Source organism: Dendrobates tinctorius, unplaced genomic scaffold, assembly GCF_039654945.1.
Source record: "Dendrobates tinctorius isolate UK_male_01 unplaced genomic scaffold, ASM3965494v1 ptg000177l, whole genome shotgun sequence".
In the NCBI taxonomy this organism is placed as follows: Eukaryota; Metazoa; Chordata; class Amphibia; order Anura; family Dendrobatidae; genus Dendrobates; species Dendrobates tinctorius.
The window spans coordinates 17,339,076-17,365,155 of NW_027361844.1; the positions used below are offsets into that span (position 1 = coordinate 17,339,076).

The 26,080-nt window shown below is 43.7% G+C and overlaps 1 protein-coding gene across 1 annotated transcript in view; it reads right to left on the reverse strand.

Annotated features, from left to right (window-relative positions):
- Nucleotides 1-12,242: 12,242 nt before the first annotated feature.
- LOC141054283 (voltage-gated delayed rectifier potassium channel KCNH8-like) overlaps nucleotides 12,243-26,080 on the reverse strand; it is an 883,800-nt gene continuing 869,962 nt past the window's right edge. The window contains exons 13-15 of the mRNA XM_073551561.1: nucleotides 18,134-18,240; nucleotides 15,912-15,958; nucleotides 12,243-13,950 (exon numbers count right to left, since the gene is read on the reverse strand). Of these exons, the coding sequence (XP_073407662.1) occupies nucleotides 13,225-13,950; nucleotides 15,912-15,958; nucleotides 18,134-18,240 (880 nt within the window). The 3' untranslated portion in view covers nucleotides 12,243-13,224. The remainder of the gene's footprint in view (nucleotides 13,951-15,911; nucleotides 15,959-18,133; nucleotides 18,241-26,080) is intronic.

Below are 26,080 nucleotides of genomic sequence, written 5' to 3' on the forward strand. Positions count from 1 at the left end.
CCACCCATAACCAGCAAAAACAAAGCAGACAGGGGGCTGATATTAATAGGTTAAGTAGGTCAATGGATATTTTCCCCTTCCCAGAATAATAAGACCAGCTCACAACTGTCTGCTTTCCCTTATAAAAGGAGGGGAACCCATGTCATTTTTTCCATTTATTAACAAGTACAGTAAAATATAACTGCAAGGTAACCTTAGTTCACAGCCTTCAGGTGGTTCCAGCTGGAAGCTAATAAATAAAAAAACATAGTGTCCCCCTCTTTAATAACAAGCTAAGGCAAAGCAGACAGCTGTGGGCTGATATTAATAGGCTGGAAACGCCATTGGAAATTGGGACATTCCCAACCTACAAATACAGCCTGCAGCTGCACCAGAAGTGGTGCATCATATGCAGATACCCCATATGTGGTGGGGATACTACTGTTTGGATTCATGGCAGGACTCAGAAAGGAAGGAGTGACATTTTAGAATACAGAGTTTGATAGAATGGTCTGGTGGTGTTATGTTTGGAGAGCCCCTGATGTGTCTAAACAGTGGAACCCGTCACAAGTGACCAGATTTTGGAAACTAGATCCCTCACGGAATTTATTCAGATATGTGATGAGCACCTTGAACCCACAGGTGCTTTACAGAATTTCATGAAGTTGATCTGTGAAAATTAAAAATATATTTTTCCCACAAAAATTTTGTTTTAGCCCCAAATTTTCTTATTTTCACAAGGATAGCAGGAGAAAATGGACCCCTAAATTTGCTGTGCAATTTCTGTTCACTATATCAATACCCCATATGTGGTCAAAAAATACTTTTGAGGCACAGAGCAATGCTCAGAATGGAAGAAGCGTCATATTGGAGTTCAGATTTTGCTGGACTGCTTTGACGGTACCATGTCACATTGGCAGAGCCCTTGAGGTGCCAGAACAGCAGAAACCTAATTTTACAATCTACACTCCCCCAATGAATTCATCTAGTGGTTCAGTGATCATATTGACATCACATGTGCCTCACAGAATTTTCTATGACTGGGCGGTGAAGAATGAATAATTACATTTTTACCACTAAAATGTTGTTTTAGCCCCAAGTTTTTAAGTATTCTAAGGGCTAGTAGGAAAAAATGGACCTTAGTTTGTTATAAAATCTCTCCTGATTGAGCCTACAGGCAATCTGGAAATACTTTTCAGGCACAGTGCAAACCTCAGAAGGGGAGAAGAGCCATACTCTTGTACAGATTTTACTATTATGGTTTCAGGGTGCCATGACTGACCGGGAGAGCACTTGAAGTGCCAGAACAGCAGAACGCCCCATAAATGTCCACATTTTACAAACTACACCTCTCAATGAATTCATCTAGGGGTGCAGTGATCATATTGACACCACAGGTGTGTCACTGAATTTTATACCATTGTGCAGTGAAGAAAACAAAATTACATTTTTTACCACCAAAATTTTGTTTAAGGCTACTTTCACACTTGCGTTTTTTTGTGGTGCGTTTTTTGCGCACACAAACGCATGAAAAAAATGCATACAAACGCTGCGTTTTTTTCAAGCATTTCTATGCACATGCAGGAAAAAAACGCACCACACACGACCAATGTGACGTCAGTGGCGGTTTGGTATGTTAATATATAGACCCTGTATACAGTATTCTTCACATTTGCTTGATTTTTCTCGTGTCAACATGGATCTGCGCTGGAAGAGTTTTCACTTCAACTTGGATTTGGACATCGCGATGGCTAGGACATATGCAGTTGCTTGCCATGAACAAAGGAAGAGAGAGAGACAGCGAAGACGGCAGCGGCGGTGTATGTGGATACATCTGATTGTTGAACTCCGGGAGAGCCGTGGGGCGTACCACACCCTCTACAGTGAGCTACAGGCAAACCCGGAGAAATTTACAGATTATATCCGGATGTCCCAAGAAAGCTTCAGGGATTTGCTTGCTCGTGTCCAAGAATCCATCCAGAGACAGGACACACAGCTCCGTCGTGCGATTCCTCTTGAGGAACGGCTCCTGGTGACATTACGGTACGTAATATTTAAAAACCAAGGGGTGGGGTCTGATGGGTTTTTTTTTTTTTTACATGTACTATTCAAAACCTGGGCCAATCATTTTTCGTGAATGTACTAATTTTTTTATTTTATAGTTTTAAAAAACCATATACAGAAATATTAATTTTACTTCTTTCTCTGTTTCGCAGATTACTGGCGACTGAGGAGACCCTATCTTCACTACACTTCCAGTACCGTATTGGAATCTCTACCTTGTCTGGAATTGTTGCGGACACCTGCCGGGCTCTCTGGAACGTTCTTTGTCCAGAATTTATGCCCCTGCTCACCGCTGAAAAGTGGATGGAAATTGCTGACAAATTCTGGACAGTCTGCAATTTCCCCAACTGTTTGGGAGCTGTTGATGGTAAACACATACGGATCATCAAACCCAAAAGAACTGTATCTGAGTACTATAATTGCAAAAAGTACTTTTCTTTTCCAACAGTTTATTGGGTTTTTAAATTTAAAGTGTAGGGAGGGACAGAGAAGGAAGGGCAGGGAGGGGGGGAAGGAACGAGGAAAGAGGGAAGGAAAGGGGAAGGAGAACTCAAAACAGAATATACATAACATAACATATAGTTAAAGGCTAGCAACATTTTAGCCTGAAAAGCAAGGGAATCATCCCTTGACAAATAGCAGTATCATAAAGTCATAAAGATACACGGATCAGAAGAGACAGTGCAACGACATAACATATCATAGGCAAAAAGTACTTTTCAATAGTACTCATGGCCATTGTGGATGCCGGATGTATGTTTGTAGCAGTGGACATTGGAGCATTTGGCTGTGGTAATGACTCCCAGGCTTTTAAAAACTCAGAAATGGGCCGGAAGTTGTATGGCAACCAATTTAATTTCCCTATGCCACGGCCTCTTCCCCACACCGAAGCTCCGCCACTGCCCTTTGTAATGGTTGGGGATGAGGCTTTTCAAATGTGCACAAACCTACTGAAACCCTACTCCAGCCGTGACTTGGACCACACCAAAAAAATCTTTATTTACAGGCTGACCAGGGCCAGAGGAACTGTCGAGTGTGCTTTTGGGATTCTTGTCTCCAGATAGCGAATTCTCGGCACAGCCATTAATCTTAAACTTGAAACAGTGGATGAGGTGGTGAAGGCGTGTGTGGTTCTACATAATTTTGTGATGGCTAAAGAGCACCCGACCTTTGAACACGATGATGCTGCTCCTAACCCATTGCCTGAATTCACTCAGCACCCTCTCAAGTCATCCGTTGAAGTTGGACAAATGAGGGACCAATTTGCGGCCTACTTTATCTCTGATGTAGGACGGGTGCACTGGCAAGATGAAATGGTGTAAAAATGTTTTCGTGTGTATGTTAATAAAAAACCTGTTTTGATACCAGTACCGAGTGCATTGTTTTTTACACTCCAATAAAATAAAAAACTTCCCATGTATACCTGTGAATTCATGATGTTCTCACACCTGGACAGGTAAATACACATATGAGTTAAACTGCAGCATCGCTAGTCTGCGTGAAATATATTGGTACGTAAGCAACGCTGCAGGTTAAATATGATGTGTATTAACCAGGTTATGATTGATAAATAGTTATGATTAGAGTTGAGCGACTTTGGTAGGATCGGGTTTCATGAAACCAAATTCATTTCAAATGAAACTGGTCCGACTAGTGGAAAAAAAGTCGGAGTTTCGTTCAAAACCCGACCCCAATGCAAGTCAATGGGGAATAAAAGTCTGCATTGAGTGGATGAATGTAATCTGCTCAATGCCGACTTTTATTTCCCATTAACTAACATTGTGGTAGGGTTTTGAATGAAACTCCGACTTTTTTTGCCCTAGTTTGACCAGTTTGTGTTTCATGAAACTAGATCCTAGTCGGTCAACTCTAGTTATTATACTAGGCCTTGGTATTGAACATATGACGTGTATTTTACCCATCAGTAGATTCAACACACACGTAATAAGAGTATGTTGTTAATTACAAGGTATATCTATAATCCCCCTTGCCTAGTATCACAATAAGTGAAATGAGGATGGTAAAAACAGCCAATCCTCAAAACACATTTTATGACACCTTGCAAAGTTTAAGGCGCATTGTGTGTATGGCGCAGTGTGTAGGCGGCGCCAAAAACATTAATCAAACTTTGTTATGGTGAACCAGAAATTTAAATTTATTTTTAACCAAAAAAATAATAATAAAACTTTATTTTTTTCTGCGTTTGGGGGCAGATGGTTGCAAGTTGGGGGTGTGCAGTGAAGGCTGGTTTCACACTTGCGTTTTTTTTCACGGTATTTTAGCGCTAAAAAACGCATGCGATTTTTTTTCCTATACTTTGCATGGGATGCGCTTATGTGCGCATACACACGCGTTTGTATGCGTTTTTGCGCGCATGCGTTTTTTTGCGGTATGCGCTTGGGCGCACAAAATGCATCCTGTTGCATTTTTTGGGCTTCCGACTTGCCTCAAAAAAAGCATGCGCGCGCAATGCGTTTTTTTACAGCAAGACACCCATTATAAGTCTATGGGTGCGCATTGGCATGCTTATGTATGCGTTTTTTTGCACATGCGTTTTTTTTTGTTAACCATGGAATTTAGGGGTTTGGGTTAGAGTTAGGGTTAGTTAAGGGGGTTTAGGGTCAGGGTTAGGGTTTGGGTTAGGGTTAGTTAGGGTTTAGGGTTTGGGTTAGTATGGTTTGGTTAAGGGTTAGGGTCAGGGTTAGGGTCAGGGTTTGGGTTAGGGTCAGGGTTTGGGTTAGGGTCAGGGTTAGGGTTAGTTAGGGTTTGGGTTAGGGTTAGTATGGTTTGGTTAAGGGTTAGGGTCAGGGTTAGGGTTAGGGTCAGGGTTAGGGTCAGGGTTAGGGTTAGTTAGGGTTTAGGGTTTGGGTTAGGGTTAGTATGGTTTGGTTAAGGGTTAGGGTCAGGGTTAGGGTTAGGGTCAGGGATAGGGTTAGGGTTAGGGTCAGGGTTAGGGTCAGGGTTAGGGTCAGGGATAGGGTTAGGGTCAGGGTTAGGGTTAGTTAGGGTTTAGGGTTTGGGTTAGTATGGTTTGGTTAAGGGTTAGGGTCAGGGTTAGGGTCAGGGTTAGGGTTAGTTAGGGTTTAGGGTTTGGGTTAGTATGGTTTGGCTAAGGGTTAGGGTCAGGGTTAGGGTCAGGGTTAGGGTTAGGGTCAGGGATAGGGTTAGGGTCAGGGTTAGGGTTAGTAAAGTCATGGTTTGGGTTAGTGTGAGGGGCCACCTAATGTTTGGAAAAAACGCAAACGCGGTAAAAACGCACTAAAAACGCATACAAACGCATAAAAACGCTGCTTTTTTTCATGCATGCTCATAAAAATGCTTGAAAAAAACGCAGCAGTTGTATGCGTTTGTATGCGTTTTTTCAATGCGTTTTTTTGCGGGAAAAACGCGCTGCAAAAAAAAGCAAGTGTGAAATTAGCCGAAGATGAACAGCTTATAGTCGATGAAGGTGTTCTAGGGGAAGGGGCAACAAAACTTGTGGGGGAAGGGAGTCCAGTTATGGGAATGGGACTAGACACACTAGGGGGAGAGGATAGAGGTTCAGCTACAGTGGTCCTAACTGTTTGTCTCCTTAAACTGCCCGCCTTGATTGTTGGCACTGCCTGGAACTTGGGGCAAATAAGGAATGTGGATCCCCCGTCTGCTGCTGTGGCTGCTGCTGCTGTTGTGGCTGCTGCTGATGCTCTGTGGTGGCGGTGGCAGTGCTCGTCCTTGCAGGAAGACTGGTGGTGGCAGTGATGGACCAGGTTTGCGGAGTGGTGGTGGCAGGGCTAGTACATGTTGTAGTGTTTGCGGCAGGGCTGTTCCACGTTTGAGGAGTGGTTACTGTGGCTGTGCTCCAAGCATGCATGGGGGTGGCGGTGGTGCTCCAGACAGGAGCAGCACTTGCTATGGTGGTGTCGGTGAAGTGACCAGCAGCACTCAGACTTGTGGTGGTGTAATGGTGGGTGTCCTGGCTTTGAATAGAGGTGTTCGTGCAGTTGGAAATGACACCACTGACAGCTGCCCGTACCGATTATGCTGCATAGCCTGCAAGAAAGCATTGTTGCAGGCCTGCAGCACACTCAGCTGTTGCTTAGGACTAAGGTGTTCCGCCATGCCCTTTTCAATCTTACTAAAAAAAGGTGCGCTGGTCTGTTGAGGTCGGCCTCCAGACAGTCAAGGCGCTGTTCGACAGAATGGAAGCGGTGCTCCATGTGGTTAAAACAACGTTCCATGAGTGAAAAACCGCTTTCCACTCTCTGACAGTGACTTGAGGCTGGCATTAAAGGCCTCGCTCAAGTGCATAAACTCGGGCAAGACATTCCTGTCCAAGGCCCTCTGCCGCTGGCGGGTAGTGCCCACATAACCAGAGGCAGAGACCTGGGACAGGGGAACACCTGATTGACCAGCTTCCTGGTCAGCAGCTGTTTGTGTTGCTGACGTGCAAGGTGCTTCCTGGCTGTCGGATGGCTGAGATTGGTCCGAGGTCGTCCGATGAAGGACCGTTCCAGGGCCAGGTTGCAGGGTGCTGCTCCAGGTGCTGTGGAAGAAAGGAAAATTATTACTGTCATGCCTTTACAAGAAGCATCAGCTGTGGATTAGAAAAACACAGATAAATAAAAATAAAAACCAAAAAATTATAATACTTACGATCTGGTGGCAAGGACCGGTCTTAGGAACTGCAACGCTTGATAGTACCGGCATCTTGTTCTTGTCCTTGACGCAGAACCACTGTGAACCTGGCCCTCAACACAAACATCACTGTTGAAGCGGTCCTTGATCGAGCGCCAACGTGTTCGGACTTTGTCCACTGTTGGAAAAACAAACAAACAACATTTAACAATTGTGTATGATGCACGACATATGCTATCACTAAACCCAACAGTACCATCACGAACAAGAGTCAATGTGGCACAATACAGCAATACAATACCCAAAGCAGTCACTATTGAGCCAGATGACACTGTAGGGTTTCGTGCTAGAATATATCTAGCACGAAACCCAACAGTGCCATCAAGGACAATAGTCATTGCGGCACAATACAGCAATACCCAAAGCAGTCACTGTTGAGCCAGATGACACTGTAGGGTTTTGTGCTAGAATATATCTAGCACCAAACCCAACAGTGCCATCAAGGACAATAGTCACTGCAGCACAATACAGCAATACAATGCCCAAAGCAGTCACTGTTGAGCCAGATGACACTGTTGGGTTTCCTGCTAGAATATATCTAGCACAAAACCCAACAGTGCCATCAAGGACAATAGTCACTGCGGCATAACAGAGCAGGGAAATACTTACTAAACGCCTTTTTGGAGGATGCAGTGGCGCTGTCCCAGCCATCCATCAACGCTGTGGCCACCTCATTCCATAGCCGCCGGGTCACCACATTGTCCTTGTACAGCCGGTCACGGCTGTCCCACAACGGGGCACGCTCCTGGACCAGGCGGATAAGGTGCTCATTATCCAGGTAGACGTCTTCTTCCCGTTGTGGAACCTAGACAAAACACATTCATTAGAATATTCAAATTTTGTGTGAATAAAAAGTTACAAAAAAGATCCAGAAAAGAGGAAATATAGAAGATAAAAAATAAAGAACATTACAAATCATTTGATACTTACATTCCATATCACCACCGGGACTTGGCTTGGCTGCTCATGCTGTTCGCCCTCACTAGTCGCGTCCGCTGAAGATAACGATGTCTGAAAAAAAACAACAAACGTTAGAGATTTTGAGAAGCAGCAGATATACTTACCAATCGCACGAAAATAATCACCTCACGGTCTGCTTGCGCCAGTTCCTGCCGGGATGGTGAATATTCCGATTCCGAAGACATACTGCATGTAAAAATAATACAAAGCATTAGTACATATACAATTTAAAAGGAAAGGCATACATTATTAGATTTAATAATACTCACATTCTTGCCGCTGAAGCTGGAATTGAAAATGGTCTTCTTTTGCAGTCTTTCTGCTCTCCAGGCTGTCATCATAGTTATGGTACAGTGCTGGCAGACACCTGCTTTCATATAGACATGAGGGTTTTGTTGGTGGGGATTTTTATAACTAGTCTAACCAATGGACACCAAAAAAACGCATGCGCAAAAAAACGCATACATGCGCATGCGCACCCATAGACCACAATGGTAATTTTTTGCGCAAAACGTGCGCATGCGTTTTTTTAAGTGGTTGTCCAGACCAAAAAATGCAACATGTAGCGTCTGGAAATTAAGGACGCACACCATAAAAAAACGCAGTGCACGAAAAACACATACATACGCAAGCCAATGCGCACGTATGTGCACCCATGTTAAATATAGGGGAAAAACGTAGAAATAACCCATATGTGCCTATACTGTACTACTTAGTCACACAGCGAGGCTAGGGACAGACTGAGCGCGATTTGTCTCCTGGAGTGCAGATTTTCCTAGAATAGTTTGCAAACTCCATATACAGAGCTCCTAAGTGCTAGACGAGCAGAATCCCCCTCAAGTGACCCCATTTTTTAAATTATATACCTTTAGGAATTTATTTATAGGTATGTAAATATAATTTTGACTCCATGGATGTTTACTAGAAACAAGCAACAGTGAATGTTGCTAAGTGAAAATTGCAAATCTGCTATTGTAGTGAACAGACGTTGTAGTCACCGGTATGTTGTAGTGCTTCTGGAAAAATGTACCTGTAAATTAGGCGGGCTTTCATCACTACAAAAATGCCATACATGTGGACCCTAAATGTGGTTTAGGTGCACACTGGGGTACAGAAGGCAAGGAGGGCTTTTGGATTTGGGAGCGCATAATTTCTTTTTGTGGGGGGAGGGGTGAGGAGCCATTTCACTTTTCCAGAGCCTTTGTACTACCAGTACAGTGGAAGCCCCCTATATTTCTGATAGCAGATGATGGTCCTGAGTGGCGACTTTTTTTTCTTTGTGGATTGATTTGAAGTTTTCATTAGGAACAGTTTACATAACATTTGGGATCGCAAATGTTACCTGAGCAGGGCCATATTTGCCACTAGGCACCAGAGGGCAGGTGTCTAGGGCAGAAGGCTGCAGGGGGCAATGCCACCATTAAATCAGTAAAAAAAAAAAATTCCCCTGCTTCACCTCTGGCCAAGTGTCAGTTTCGCCATTTTAATTGGTGGGGATATCTATATATTTCTCTATCTAACTCAGATCGCTCTATCTATCTATTCATTATCTTTCACATCCTATACATAATCTAGGGTGTCATATTATTTATATACAGCTGTGTGAAAAAGTGTTTGCCCCCCTTCCTGATTTCCTATTCTTTTGCATGTTTGTCACATTTAAATGTTTCAGATCAGCAAACAAACTTAAATGTTAGACAAAGATAACACAAGTAAACACAAAATGCAGTTTTTAAATGAAAGTCTTTATTATTAAGGGAAAAAAGAAATCCAAACCTACAGGGCCCTGTGTGAAAAAGTGATTGCCCCCTAAACCTAATAACTGGTCGGGCCACCCTTAACAGCAACAACTGAAATCAGTCTTACAATGCTCTGGAGGAATTTTGGCCCACTCATCTTTGCAGAATTGTTGTAATTCAGCTAAATTGGAGGGTTTCCAGCATAAACTGACTTTTTAAGGTCATGCCACAGCATCACAATCGGACTAAGGTCAGGATTTTGACTAAGCAACTTCAAAGTCTTAACTTTGCTTTTCTAAAGCCATTCAAAGGTTGACTTGCTGATTTTTTTTTTTGATCATTGTCCTGCTGCATAACCTAAGTGCGTTTCAGTTTTAGGTCATGAACTGTCAGTGATGCCATGACATACAAGCTTGACACACCATGCTCTGAACATGGTGTAACAAGCTTGCTAACTCTGGTGACCCAGATATTGTCATGATGCCTTTGGGTATTGACCTGATCAGGCATCCGCAATGAAATTGCGGGGGTGCTGATCAGAGAGTAGAGGGGGCCCCCTCCCTCTGCCTGCCTTCTAAATTATGTGATCGCTATCGATTGCAGAATTTAGTGGATTAAACTGCCAGGAGTGGTGCAGGTCTAAGGAGAAGAACCAGGTCAGGTGTATCTTTTCCGTGACGGATCCGGAACTGTCGGGCCTGTCACCTTTGTTGCATGAGGGAAAGGTTAAGGCTCCAGACCGGAATTTGCACTCAGTGATAGGGGGCGTGGCTAAGCTTAAAAAGCCGCAGCGTGCGGGAAAGCACGGCTCGCAGGTGAACACTGTGAGTGCTTAGACCTTGGAGCATCATGTTGGTGCAGGCCCAAGCCCGAGGGACCGCAGTGCCATGACCAGAGACTGCTGATGGACTCTTGTCCCATGTCCAGCGACACCGCTGCCACCGCTGACGCCTCTTATACCGCTGACAGGCATTTGGGAGGAACATAGACACATGACAATACTGGCAGGAAAGCCAGGTGACCCGTTTTGAACTGTGCCCTGATAAGTCCGCATACAGTTGCTGCGCAGTGATTAACTCTGCCCAGGATAGAGACTTTATCCACCCCATCCCTTTATCCTCTGGACCCAAGACCCTCACCAGGACCACAAGGAATCATCACCATCACCAGGATCCTGGACGCCATCTTCTCCACGACTATACCTGACCCTATACGCGCCATGGCCTTGGCACCAACGTTTACACCCAGGACTCCAACTGCTGAAGTTGCTGGTTTAATAAGTTTATTACCTCTGAACTGCTTGCCTTATTTACCTAAACTTGTTTTTCTTTGTTATAATACCCCGGCTGAAGTAAGCCCTTTCCCAACTTCTCCCTGTGTGGAGTATCCACTGTATTATTAAACCCCCTTTAACCCATGCTCTGCCTCCATCGGGGTTCTGTTTTTCATCGCCTGGTATGCACACAACACTTTGCTACTAGATTATCATGTTTACTTCATTTTGGGCTGCACTTTAAACTGGTGTTTGTGCAATAATCTGTGTATTGGCTTTACATTATGTGGGATTTTTCCTTCTAATAAATTTATCCCAGATTTCTCCTATGACATTTGTCAGTAACTACCGTATCTTTGGGGGGATATACCTCATTAGAGGTTGCATATCTGTTTTTATACGCCCCCCATTGCTAGGAGTTGTTGGATGCTATATTGTATAAACAGTATTTTGTACTTTTGCCAGAGTTTTTTATTGATTGTATATGTGATACTGTGCAAATTGCACATATGTAATTATATCTCTACAGCTCACAAGTTGTGAACTTGACTGTGATGTACATGGCGCTGTTACACCTGTTTGTTTCTTCTCCTTTTTAAAAAAAATAATTTGTGGGCATTAATAAATTTATTGCACTTATTTTCAATTGATGTTCGGCTATTTCTTCCGGCTTGTTTGGATTCTTATGTTAGTTAGGAAGGGCGATTTACCTAGACCTTTTCTTTTGGGGTTATTAATTATAATTATACTCTCCATTAGTAACTCCTGGGCTTGATGTCAGCAGCTAGCATCAACTCAAAACCATTACCCTACTTGCCGTTGCACCAGCTGAGAGTAAGAGCCAGAATTGGGGCATCTAATGGATGCGCCATTTCTGTGGCAGCTGAGGGCTGATGTAATTAGTTTGGAAGGGGACCAATATCCTTGGTCCCTTCCCAGCCTATTAATTTCAGCCTTCACCTGTCTGCTTTTCCTTAGCTACTTATTAAAAGGGGGGGGACCCCACCTCATTTTTTTTTAGTCTGGCCCCATTTTTAATAACTGGCTAAGGCCATGCAGACAGCTGGGTGTTGATATTAATAGGCTGGGAAGCTAAATGGATGTTGTCCCCTTCCCAGCATAGTAAGACCAGCTCACATCTGTCTGCTTTTATCGGCTGGTTATTAAAAATAGGAGGGACTCCGATCATTTTTCTCAGTTATTAACAAGTACAGTAAACTACACACACTGCTCCACTTGGACCTCCGCCTCCTGGGTCAACATTATTTTTTAAAATTTTATGTTATTTTAAGTCATTTTCCTATCCACAATTGTTTGCATTGCGATTGTCCTCTTCTTACCCCCATTTTGCTTCCTTTTGTAGACCCCCAGCCCTTACTACAACCATTTTATAGCACCAAAAATTCAGGTCCCCACTGACTTCTATTGTGTTCTGGGTCAAGTTCGGACCAGAACCAAAGAACCAAAGTTTTTTCTCAATTTCAGCCAAACCCGAACTTCCACAGGTTCGCTCATCCCTAGTGGTAAAACATAAAGAAGCATGCCTGACGGTGAATGAATGCTGTGGTCAGTGTAGATTTATTTTATACTTGAATTGCAGTTGAATATCAACAAGAAACAGTTTTTTTGTAACACATTATCTTTATTAAAGCAAAATAAATAGATTCTTCCAGTTGCTCAGGTATACCTCTTTCCAGAAAATGCTCCATGCGTTGCACAGCATGCACCTTTAATTTGATCCCTTTTATTTTGTAAATGTTTCCCTGCCAGAGGGTCCAGTCTCATAGCAAATTAATGTGCTTTTTTTTCTTTTTTTTTTAAAGTCCCCTCTAGCAATGAAAGGGTTAAATAAATCTCTCTGCTTTGGAATGACAAAGAAAAAATCAGAACAAAAAAAGTTCAGTATAAACGTTCAAGTAGCAAATATAGAAAAATAAGGTCCTTTTATACTCAAAAACAGAAAATAAGGTAAAGAAAAACGAAAACCATCCAGAAATGTTCCCTTTTAAAATATTTGGCTCAAATTTGTAGTCATTCTTCTAATAAGTCAGTATTAACAATATTAAGATCATGCTATAAGAAATGGTTTTCTGTTTAAGTTCCATGCACGTTGACACCTTTGTTCCCGTTAACCATTTGTGTACTGGATCTGGTCCCTTTCATAAAAATCGATCTATAGTCGCTACAAATAAATTGTTTAAAGTCCATGTGCACAAGCTGCTCAAATGATGCAGCTGGAGATACTAGCAGCCAAAAGACCGAACTTTAGAAAGTGATGGTTTTATTTCACTATAAATTGCAAGTTTAGGTAAAAAAAACAAACAAAAACAAAATAAAACTGATGGAAATTGAGTCTCTCATTGCCTGCTGAGCAGTATTGTGGCAAGGAGAATAAAATCTGGCAGTAGTTAGACATTCTAGACATTCTCTTGTCAACAAGATAATATTATCCTACAGTAGCTTGGTCCAGCCTTGGAGAGCTTCACTTTGGTAAATATCCCCATGGTCAGTGCTTTGGCTTCACAATCTCCAGTATTACACATTTGTGCCCTCATCATCTATAAACCTGATGATGTCCCCTTGTGATTCTCCAGAAGAAGTACGTACCAGTTCGAGAGCTGCTGAAGATGGCTCTCGATAGTCGCGCGACATCAATCCCAAGAGGTCAGCGTCTTGAGGGCTACAGAATGATCTGCTGGATGTGAAACTAGGGCTGGGCTTCTGCACTTCTGTTTGTTTGCTGGATGACTGATGAGAAGCCATCACTGGAGATGAATTACTATGCATTACCTGGCTCACATGGTTCATTTGTGTTTGAGGGAAATGGCTATGGCAAGGGGACAGTGTTTGGTTCACAGTCATAGGGCCACAACTCTTGTGCTGTCTGTGGTGAGTACATGAATGTCTGAGGAATGAATCCAGAGAAAGGGCAGGGTGGACATTTTTCCTGCATGAATTCTCTGGCTGGGCAGCCTTAGTAGGCTGATTTAAGGCCTCCATCCAAGCTGTGTTAGGTTGTGCTACATCTGCCCGTGTCTGACCAGGACAGGATGTTCCAACAAGGCTGGGAATGGTAATTTGGGACTGCTGTCCACTGCAAAAGCCGCTGCTGTTGCTGTAGGTGTTATTCAGGGTTGGGGTAAGGAGGCCAGCAGAGGGAGATTGCATGTAGCTCTGGTTTATGAGAACAGGCCTCATAAGCTGAAGCATTTCATTCAGGTCCTTACTTAACTGTGTCACTTGTTGAGAAAGGACGGTCATCTACAAAAAGGACATAAAACATGGTAAGAATAAATACAATAAATCAAGCATATACATATCTATGGTCTCTGCATGGTTCCTTCAAGTGGTTATTCCCCTGTTAGGAATACATGATATATCTATATATATCTATATTTGCGAGTGTACGTTCTCAAAACCACTACTAGCCTGCTTATGGGGAAAATTGGGGATCTGGTAGTTCCAGTACTACAGTTCCTGGACACCGCACTCTCCATAAACTTCATTGTTCACCATAAATATCTATATAAGTTATGAACAGAGGACACTACCTAAGATAATATGGAAATAACCAATAATAACAATGATAATAAGTCAATACTAAGTGGCAATACCGGGAAGCTACAATGCAGAATCTATGACAGGACTTTAACAGCAGTGTATAATTATCAAATGAGCCAAAGGGACACTTGGGAACCGTAGACTCCAAGACTTGGGTATAACTACAACCTCTGCACCCATGATTGTTAATCTCCTGGAAAAATCCATTTAACATGGCTGAAAGCTTCTTTGATGAGGTTAGGCTTCATATGTCTGTCTAACCATTTCCTTATCAATGCTGTATTATTTCTTAAAGGAATCTGTCACCAGGTTCTTGCTTCTCCATCTGACAGCAGCATGACGCAGGGGCAGAGACCCTGGTTTCAGTGATGTGTCACTTACTGGGCTGCTTTTAATAAAATCACTCTTTGCGCTAGTGATTAGATTGGTGATTAATCTATATTAAAATGCAAGCTAAGCCTAATGCTAATAAGGCTATGTGCACACGTAGTTTGAGGTCCTGCTGATTTTTCAGCGCGGATTTGGAAAAGTCCGCAGGTAAATTCTCAGGTCAAAAGACCTGCAGTTTACCTGCGAATTAGCCTGCAGCTTAGCCCTGCGGTTTCACACCTCTACAATGGAGAAGGTGTGAAATCGCAGCAGAATCCGCACAAAGAATTGACATGCTGCGGATTTGAACCTGCAGCAAATCCGCGCGGAAAAATCCGCAGCATATGCACAATGTTTTTTCAGTTTACCATTGAAAACAGTGTTACTGTACAACGCAGCTAAATCTGCTGCAGAGCCTGAAACGCTGCGGATCCGCAGCAGAATCCGCACCCTGTGCACATAGCCTTAAAGTGGTTGCGTGGTTGTCCAGGACTATTTTATTGTTTTTTTTCTACTATGGGCCTAAATGCTAACAAGCAACTACATGCCTGTTCCACCTGGCACTGGCACAGAGGGGTCACTGACCACTCCTGCCGGTGATTCAGCTGCTCCACATCAGCAGAGCTCCTCTTCCGGGCTGCTGTCATGCTGATTGACAGACGGCTCCCCGCTGTTAGGCAGCAGGCAGCTCCCTGTCAGTATGTTGTCGGCAGTCACGCCCTGTCAACACAGTAGCATCTAAGAAAAAACGCTGCCCTGTCAACATGACATCAGTGGAAGATGCTCAGTCGCCGGCAGGAGCGATCTGTGACCACTTTGTGCTAGTAGAAATCGGCGGCAGGCAAAACAGACAGTAAATTAGCAACCTAACTGCCTGTTATTTCTTAGGCCCATAGTTAAAAATTTTTTAATAATCCTCAATATCCCCTTTAAAAAATTTAACTGTTGCTGAAAGGCGATTTAAGGGATTAGAAAATATTGCTGATTTCTTTCAAAAAAGAGCGCCTCTCTTGTCCGTGGGCTGTGTCTGGCAATGCAGCTTAGTCTTACACCATACATAGCCCACAGATAAGAGTGGCGCTATTTCTGAAAAAAATAAATTGAGTTTTCTCTCTTTGGTTATCAACTTTTTGAAAAATCAGTCACATATAAAGGTCCAACGTGAATAGAGAAATGGGCAAAATATCTTTTATTTCTTCCCCAAAGCTGAGCACCTGGTGCAACAAGGGCAAATCTGCCATATAATACTAGACGAATGGCATATACTTCAGTGAATATTAAAGAGAACTCACCTCCTGATTTAATTTCACAATGCTTTTCCTAGTCTCCGCACTTTCCGCTTTAAGGAGAAGAAGAGAAATTACATTTAGTAAATGAATTACATCATAACTGTGCAATCTCAGGGTTGTCTCTTAGAGACCAAAATCCATTGTATGTGCAGCAACTCAGACAATTAAATATTTCACCATATCCTTACAAAAGAATATCAGTAATTGGTGTGGGTGGAATTCAGCCCTCTAACACTATGTGCACACATAAAGGTGCTGGTCATCAGATCAATGGAATAATTGTATAATCTGCATTGGAAAAGTCACTGATCATTCACAGCGCAGTACGGAGCTGTAATACAGAGCCGATAGATTTGTGTTGGATATTACGGAATCTCTTCATACCTGTGATTTCATTTTGTATTTTGCTATGTTCCATCACATGATGTACCATAAAGGTATTCTCTCCTTAACATTGCCCAATAAAATCTCCATAATGCAGCATTGTCCACAAGCACCACATGGCAATATATAGAGTGCTATAAAAAAGAGCCACAGCTCCACTTGCCCTTGCTGTGTGCATGATGGCGGACCCTTTCTTCTCATCAGTTATCCCTCCTGAGTAGGCAGCCATACCAAGATGGGTCACATAATTGCATTCTTTGAGTCATGATAAAACATCCTGATGCTTCTTGCACTGGTTTACATGAATTGGAGGAACTGTATCACAGTGGCTCTGGTGTATCAGAGGATTCTCCTAGGAGCCCAGCACCAGACTTTCTATCAAACTTTCAAAGAAGGTGCTGTTAAAGTTTTTTGGCCTTACATACACTTGCTCTTGTTTCCTCAGGTGAGAGCAAAGATCTGCCACACAGCTGGCTGCCATGGGTTAGAAATGCCAAACCAGCTTCAGTTTAGAAAAGGTTGTCTTCATGAGACAGTTCCTGAAAACTTTCAAGAGAAGTAACACTAACACAGTCTCACTTTTTAGAAATGTTCGTACCACTGGTTCCACCACCAAATCAATGTAAAGGCGATTTGTTATTTTACTTGGAATGAAGACTAAAGGGTCCAACTGCTGTACATAATGCTACACCACATCATAATTCTGGGAGAAGGAACGGTGTGACGTTCCTTCGAGAAGGCCTCCTTCAAGGGATTAGCCACGTGATCTTATCAAATTCAAAGAATGGCATGTAATAATCTATTCTGTGCTCAAAGTGACATTAGACGTGACATACCAAGCCTAAGGGTACCGTTACACCTAGCGATGCACCAGCGATCCCGACTAGCGATATGACGCTGTCAGGATCGCTGGTGCATCGCTAGGTGGTCGCTAGTGAGCTGCCACTCAGGCAGATCTCACCAGCGACATCGCTGGGGACAGGGATCGCTACTTACCTGTCAGACGCGGCGATCCTGCATCCTCCCGCCCGGCTCCACGCATCGCTCGTCGTCACAGCAGGAAGCGCCGCAGGAAGTGACCGACGAGGAATGGTCCAGCAGCTTCTCGCGCGATCAGCGATTACCAGCGGGGGAGCCGGTCGGAGGTAAGTATCACATGCAGCGATATCGCTAGTAATATCGCTGCAACGTCACAAAATCGGTGACTTTACAGCGATATTGCTAGCGATATCACAGTGTGTAAGGGGGGCTTAAGGCATTAACCAGTGTCCAAGCAACCCATCAGAAGGCGTTTGCATGACATTGGGTTAAGAGCCTGATGTCCAGTTGATCCACTGACCTCATGCCACCGATCTCAAAAGTTTTCATAATGCAGAGCAAAATGGCAATGGAGGCTGGAATGGAGATCTATCCTCTTCACCAAGAAGTCCTGCTTTTGTCTTGAATGCAATGATAGCCAGAGATTGGTGTGGAGACCACATGGGCAACACACAAGGAATCGTGAAAGTGTCTGAAGCGCTGTTTTTTTAGTATAGCAGTGCCAGGAAACATGTTTCTCATGTTACTGTGAGCAGCCTGTATGGCCTAAATGTGTGACCATGGCTTGCAGTGTCTCCGGACTTGTCTCCCATTGGGCATATCTGGGGCATTATTGTACCACTGTTACATGCGATTCTCTGCTGTTGGTACTTACCCCTGGATTGTCAGAACTGTTATATTACTTAGGGACGTTATTTGGGAAGTAATAAAATAGGGTTGCAATGGATGCTATAAATGGATTATAATGGATGCTGCTGACTAAGAATGTGCACTAGATGTTACATTTATGTGTTTTACCATACCTGAGTTAGAACATCTCGGCGAGTTTTCCTGGCTTAGCGGTTTGGTATTGAAGTCAAACGTCTGAGTTGTGGGAGAGCTGCAGTCAGTCTCAATGCCATCCACAAACCTGTGCAAAGAAGACTTTCATTACACTTTTAATTTACATAACTTAGAGGGTTATCTCTATCACAGGAACCACAGGATGGATTTTATAACCCCCATGTATCATTTTAATCAGTATGACGGCACCAGCTTGACACTGCCTGTAGGTTACTATGCACAATCCTGCTGACCAGTTCACTTTAAAACAGCACTATGGCCCATTCAATCATAGGATTTGTGTGGGTCGACCGTCCACCTAAAAATCTTAATGCATCAAAATGTCCTATCCTATCATTATGCCATTATTTTCTGTGATGTGAATAGCAAAAATAATTGCAACTTCCTAATTTTCTGTTTCATTCAGTTTTCGCCATTATCAAGCCCCTGCTTTTCTTTCCATAAATTGAAACCTCATGTGGCTGTCTTGCTTACATTTAGAGTCTCTAAATACTAATTGAATACTTTTAATAACTTAGCATATCTGATAAATGTATGTAATCTAGGCAATACTTAAAAGTGTTGTCAATTAATGGTCAAAACCTTTAATAAGGAACCTATAGATGTGAATAAATAAGAAAAAAGACAATACTCACCTCCTGCCCTGACACTGCTCCCCTGTACTTAGTGCTACATCTCTAACAGTCTACTGGTTCCAGTATCCAACGGGGGAGCGCTGCAGCCAGTCAGAGGCTGCTGATTGGCTACAGTGTTTACATTGCAATTGAGCAAAAGAAACACCTTTATGCAGCCCTGACAACTAATGTCTCATGAACTAGAAACTCCATAAAATGCCTGTTATGGTATATTGATAAAAGTAATCTTTTATAGTGTCACAGGACCCTAGAAAATATCATTTGGGAAGATAGGGTTAGAAATAAATCCAACATAGATTATTTGCTAATTTACCTCCATCAGCATGCACGAGGCAGTCCTGGTACCTCAGATAGTGCTCATGTAACGCCGGTGTATTGGTGCCTTCTCTGGGGGCTGTATACCCAGATCTGTTTCCGTGCCTGATTCCTGTTCTTGCTTAGTCCGCCACCCTTGGGGCAGAATACCTAGGCCTTCGTCTTTAGTTCTTGCACCTATTCCTGTACCTGACCTATTCTGTACTCAGTCCTATTTATGTGTCCGTTGTATCCTTGTCTGTAGCCTGTTTACTCGGCGTTACTCTGCATGTCTGTGCTCTTACCCTTTGCTCCTTTCCCCCTAACCAGCTGGGATACTGTTGTCTGTTACCTGTATGGATGCTGCTCAGCTCCCTGCTCTGCTGCGTAGATGTACATGTGTTGTAGAGTCTTTGCTCCGCTGCATGACCATCCGCATGTGCGGTCCCTGGCTACTGCTGTGAAACTATCCGCGGGTTGCGAGGCCCTCTACAGCTGGTGCATGACTTTCCATGTGTGTCCAGGCTTGCAGCCGCTGCCAGGTTCCTTAAGCCTCAGTTCCTGTGCTGGCCATGCTGTACTGTTTCTGTCTGTGCTTAGGGTGCGTGCGGCCACACCTTCCCTGCTTTTGTTAGGGGCAGTGTGTGCACTTGAATTGCTGTCCCCAGCCTATTGCTGAGGGGCAGCTCCAATATAAAGTTCCTCTTTCCTGTTGGACATTGCCAGAGCTTCACATTAGGTTCCTGAACCTAGCCATGTGTGTTTGGTCCTCCATGTTGTTCCTGGTCTGCCTTGTGTTCAGCTCCTGTTCTGCCTGCGATCAGTTCTATGAAAGCTGATGTCTTTTGTGCCTAGACCTGCCCTGTCTATGTGTTGGTACAAAAGTCCTTGCCTTGAATGTGGATTCCTGCTGTGTGAAAATCCTGAAGTCTTTCTGTGTGTTGAAACATGTACCTATTGACTGAGTTTCCTGTAACCTGTGACTAAACCTGTGTTGGTCTGTTGAAGATGGAGTCCGGTGTTCCTGCTGAGCGTCTACTACGCTGTGCTCTGCCTACTATGCGGCGCTAGCTCCGTTCAGCCCCGGTCCAATCCTGCGGTACTTGCACCATCCCGCTTGAGTTCCTTCCTAGGTCCTATGTCCGGAGTCTGGTGATCACTGCCTGGTGCTGATGACTGCTGTCTGGTACCTGGAGGTCGTGTCCGGAGTCTGGTGATCACCGTCTGGTGTCTGGAGCCTGACGATCGCTGTTTGGTGCCTGGAGGTCATGTCCGATTTCCGGAGTCTGGTGTTCGCTGACTGGTGCCTGGAGCCTGATGATAGCTGTGAGGTGCATGGAGGTCATATCTGATGTCCGGGGTCTGGCAACCGCTGTCTGGTGCCTGGAGGTCGTGTCTCATGTCCGGAATCTGATGACTGCTGCCCAATGTCCAGCCGGTGTCCAGATGCCCTGGACTCCTCCTCTGTGCTCCTTGGGAGTCTCCAGCCTTGTTTCCCGATGACTGCTCTGCCTGTGAGTCCTGGATCTGACCAGCCGATGTCCTGAGCTGCCATGCTGATGTTCCTGGACCTGTGCTGTCCGTATCTTGCATGTGTCCCGATGTCCTGCCGCGATTCCCAGGGGTTCGCCCTGTGATGACGTCTGTCCCAGGTCAGTGTCTGATGTTCTCCTGCTGTGCCTGTGCTATGTCAGAGGCCTGAGAGAGAGAGGTTCTCCTGGAAAGCCCGTGCCAGATGACCCTGGACTGCATCAACCCATGATGACCTCCTGCCATCGTCTGCTAACCTGGGATGTGTGTCCTTCCTTGATGTGCGGAATCGGGAACCTGTCATTGTGATGTCTTGTCTTTGTACTGTGACTTTGTTTAAGATAACTATATGTTTCTTCATACCTGAAGTTGTGCGGTGTTGTCTAGTCCTGCATGTCGTCACCTTGCCAGCATGCTCAGCTGCCACAGACCATGGTCGCTGCCCTTCCCTAATCCGGGTAGGCCAGGGTCCCCTCTGTGGTCCACTGGTTCCACATTCAATTACCACCTGGGACGAACGCCCCACGTCGTCATGGCCTGACGGCGTGGGAGCGTAAGCTAAGCTAGCTAAGCTAACCAAGCTAAGCCACGTCTCTTCCCCTTCACGATCGTGACAGCTCGAAAGAAAAAATGTACCCCAGCAATGAAACAGTAAAAAAATCTTCCACCCTTATTTTGGGCACGTATTAAAAATCCAATATAGATAAATATAAAATGATCACTGATGCGTTTCAAGCAATACACCTATGTTCTTAGTCGCAGCTCAGCTGTATTGCCCAAAACGCGTCAGGGTCATTTTATATTTATCTGTTATGGATTTGTAATATGTGTCCAATTTATGGGCTGATTTTCTTATTAATTCATTACTGAAGAATATTTTATCTTTGGATGGAAATAAATCCAACTCCATATAAAAAATTAAATTCAGTTTCCGTTCATTTTGCAGCCAGAATCTACATTAGTAATGTTTACAAGAAAGTATTATAATACTTAATAACACAAAGCAACATAAATACATAATGAGAAATATTTCATGTACACTTTTGGGCTTATGTCATGCTTTGGCACAATCCTGATAACTATATTATGCAGAACCCTTCTGTAATCATGAAGCTAAGCTCCTTACAATAATGCAGACACCCCTACTGCTTAACAGCTGGCAAACCTCTTTTGCTGCATTGTTAGAAAAAAGGTTAACTGTGTATTAATGCTGCAGTAATTCATTCATATCATTCTGCCACAAAAGAAAAGGTGTCTGACATTATTTGTAGAACATAAACAGGAAACTTCAAAATGGAGAAAGCCTTTCATGACAAATGACTGCAATTGAAATAATTCAGTGAAGCAGCTTGCAGAGTATTGCATGGAGTAATATTATGCCTTGAAAATGGAATTTTGAGGTGAACAAATGAATTTGACTCCTTCAAGTAGAAACAACTATTAGATGTTGTATTACAATGTTCCCCGACCTGTGGTTCTCCAGTTATTGGAAAATGACAACTTATAGTTTGCCCTTTAGGCCACATTCAGTATTTGGTCAGCATTACATCAGTATGTGTAAGGCTAGTTTCACACTAGCGCATGGCAGAGCTGCGGAGGGATGCGGACTTCCTCCGTGAATCTCCGCCCATGGCTGCACCTCCTCTGGTCAGCTCCGCCTACGTCGGCATGAGGACTGCGTACCCTATCTTTAATATCAGGTACACAGGCCATGCCGATGAATGCGGATGCCTCCGCATGCGCCGTTTTGACGGTGTGGCGAACGGCAATGAGTTACATTTTGTTGCAGTCACCACACCATCAAAACGACGCATGCAGAGGTATCCGCATACATCGGCATGGCCTGTGTATCTAATGTTAAAGATAGGGTACGCAGGCCGCATGCCGACGTAAGCGGAGCTAACTGGAGGAGGTGCGGCCGTGGCGGTGCTTCACGAAGGAAGTCTGCATCCCTCCGCAGCTCTGCCATACGCTAGTGTGAAACTAGCCTAAGCCAAAACCAGAATTGGGCAATAAATACAGAAGTGGTGACGTGTTTCTATTATACTTTTCCTCTGATTGGGGTTAAACCAATGACTATTGGAGCGGAAAATCACTTCATGACCTCAGTTCTTCTATCAATATTTCCCTGTAAATATGTGAATTTTTGATCAGGGTCATTTGGATATTTTGGGCTGTCAATATGACTTAAAAAGAGAAAACACAGTGGTATGACAATAAATGGCTTCACCCAACCACTATCCATGAGAGGAGAAAAGGTTTTGGTGTTATCATTCATATTCTCTGAAAAAAGGCCAAGAAAGCAAAAATTCTGCCAGTGTATGTAAACTTTTGAGCACAACTGTATTTATGTGTCAGGGATATGCAATTACATTCATGTATTCTTAGACTGATGCATTTTTATTTTTGTATCAATTGACCAATATTCACCACCAGTTATAGCAATATGAATGCAACCTCCGCATACGGCTAAATGGGTCATTGAAAGGATCATCATGAAAATTTATCGTAGAACTACTATTTGTCCTTTCTTTAATTTATCGTAGAGCTACTATTTGTCCTTTCTTTTTAGTGGCAGCTTATTGTTCAAACACAGAAGTATAAAAAATATTCTGTAGATATAGATTTCAGTGGACTTTATGGCTGGGGTTTGGGAAATAACACAAGTTATAATGATTTGTAGTGGTTATGGAAATGTGAACACCACTATATCGAATTTCAAGTACGTTGCAATATAGTTCAGAAACCTACAAAAAGTAAAGACACATCGCACGCCGCGCATGAAAATATAGGAAAGGTTACATCTTGTTACAAAATGGGAAAAAAAGAACAAAATAACAAGAATGGGTTCACACATGAAAAATATCTAAAAATCATGAAATGACAAAACAAAAGCCCAAGGTCTCTGCTCGTGATATGGCAAACAAGACCACTCCGTACACTGCAAAACACAGATATGATGGAAAAACTATCATACTTGTCAGTCAAATCAAGAATAAACCTTAAAGCCCCAATAGACACATTGGAATAATGTTATATAAAAGTATTTATTGTCTATATTCTATACAGCATTATTCCAGTGTCCAGTACGGCTTTAACATTTATTTTTGTTGTGATGTACAGTATAGGTATGATACATTATCCATCAAATATATCGTATACTATGGGGCTGTCTTGTTTGCTGTATCATAGCCAGAGACCTCGGGCTCTTCTTTTGATAATTTTTCAATGTTTTTTAATGTGCATATCCATTCCTGCTATTTTGTTGCTTTTTTCTATCAGTTTTGTTATGAAGCATACTTTCTCCTGGATTGTAATGTGCAGAATACAATGTATTTATTATCCATTTTCTTTTGTTGATTTCTATCACTCCAGTATTGAGCATATCTGTCTTATCATTACCGGGGCAGCACTGTGGCTCAGTGGATAGCACTCTGGCCTTGCAGCGCTGGAGTCCTGGCTTCGAATCCCACCAAGGACAACATCTGCAAAGAGTTTGTATGTTCTCCCCCGTGTTTGTGTGGGTTTCCTCCGGGTACTCCGGTTTCCTCCCACATTCCAAAGGCATACTGATAGGGAATGTAGATTGTGAGCCCCATCGGGGACAGTGATGCAAACTGTAAAGCGTAGTAGTGTTCCTGCCAGACCCCTTTGTTTTTCAGATCAGGTAGAGTTGCAATGCCATGGTCAGGACAGGGGAAGAACACTTCGTCAAGCTGAACAAGGTTAAAGTGATTATCCAGGACTAATTTATTATTTTTTACTACGAGCTTAAAAAAATAAAGGCTACATTCAGAGGTTGAGTATTTGATGAGTTTTTTACCTCATTATTTGTAAGTAGAGTTGAGTGAATATGTTCGGATTCAGTTGCTGAATCTGAATTTGCCATATTTGTGCCATATTGCTACCCTATTCGTGACGAATTTATGTTTGATAATTGGTTCCGAACATATTCGGTAATTTCTTCTGCCATTGACTCCAATGACATACGGCTGTGTTCGGCGAATATTGCAAAAATAATATTTGTCGCCGACAATAATCAGAACCGAATTTTGAAAAATTGTGGTGACGTGTTTCTATTATGCTTTTCCTGTGAGTTCCACTCCTGGTTTTGGCTTGCAAATACTGAGGTAAAATACTGACCAAAGAACGAACATGTGACCGTGGCCTAACAGGCACGTAGTTGCTGTCTAGTTAGGAATTACCTGCCTGTTCTATCCGGCATCAGTTCAGAGCAGTCACTGACTGCTCATGCTGACAAATCAGCTGCACCACACCAACAGAGGAGCTCTTCTTCTGGCTGCTTTGTTGACTAGGTCTGACTGCTGAGAACAATGATTTTTATCTTGCTGCAACAAGGCAGCAGGGAGCCGGCTGTCAGTCAGCATGACATTGGCAGTTATGCCCGTCAACAGAGCACAATGGAAGACAAGCAACTGCTCTGTCACTGTGACGTCAACGGAAGCTGCCGAATTACTGGCAGGAACGATGTGTGACTGGCCTGAGCTGGCAAAGATCTATGCTGAGCGGAACAAGCAGGTATTCAGCAACTACCTGCCTGTTAGTGTGAGCAGGTAGTGGGATGAAGTGACAGACAGAAGGCAGAGCAAGGGTTAATAACTTGAACAGGGAATACTCCACGCAGGGAGGTAAATGGTTAACAGGGGCGTAAGCAGTTCTAAGTATAAGTAATATGCAGAGTTAAAGAACAGCAGAAAGGAAATCCCAGTTCTTGTTTGGTCACTTATCCTGTTAGACGTTCCCCAGGATGTCATGAATCACGTAGCAGGAGATGGTGTTCACAATGGCTGGCGTGGTACTTGTCCAGTGGGGATCCTGAAGTTAATGCGGATCCGTCTTCTGGCAGCAACGATCGGTCTCCGGTACCTTCCACTGCCCCTAGTCCATATACTGATGCAGCCGGGAGAGTGTGGGCCACCACGCTGTCTGCACCCTCCATGGTCCGACGGATGTACACTGGGGAATCAGGGTGCAAATAATGGTCCCGCACAAGGTACTCACAGGCCCGTATCGTCTGGCACCTCGCTTCACGGTGACCGACGAGCACACTGCACATCTCTCCTTACAGTCTCTGCCAGCGGCAGTGGTGGCGGTGCTTGGGCGCGGGCCTGCACTGTATTGTTGCTCCGGGGCCGGAGCACTCACTGGTCCCTGCTGCGCTCTGTCTGTTCCCACCAAGTCTGCCTGTTTCCGCCTGCGCTGAAGCTGTACCCCCTTAACTATGTCCCCTGCTTCCGCATGCAAGGATTGGTCGGGTCCCTTAAGCTTTCCCCCGTACATCAGAGGAGACAGCCCAGACAAATCCGGAACCAGCACAGAACAGGTACCCGCGGTATGGTCCTTCTTCTTACATTAGTTCTTAGGCCCATAGTAAAAAAATATTATAGTCCTGGATAACCCCTTTAAGGGCTCATACCCATTTGCGAG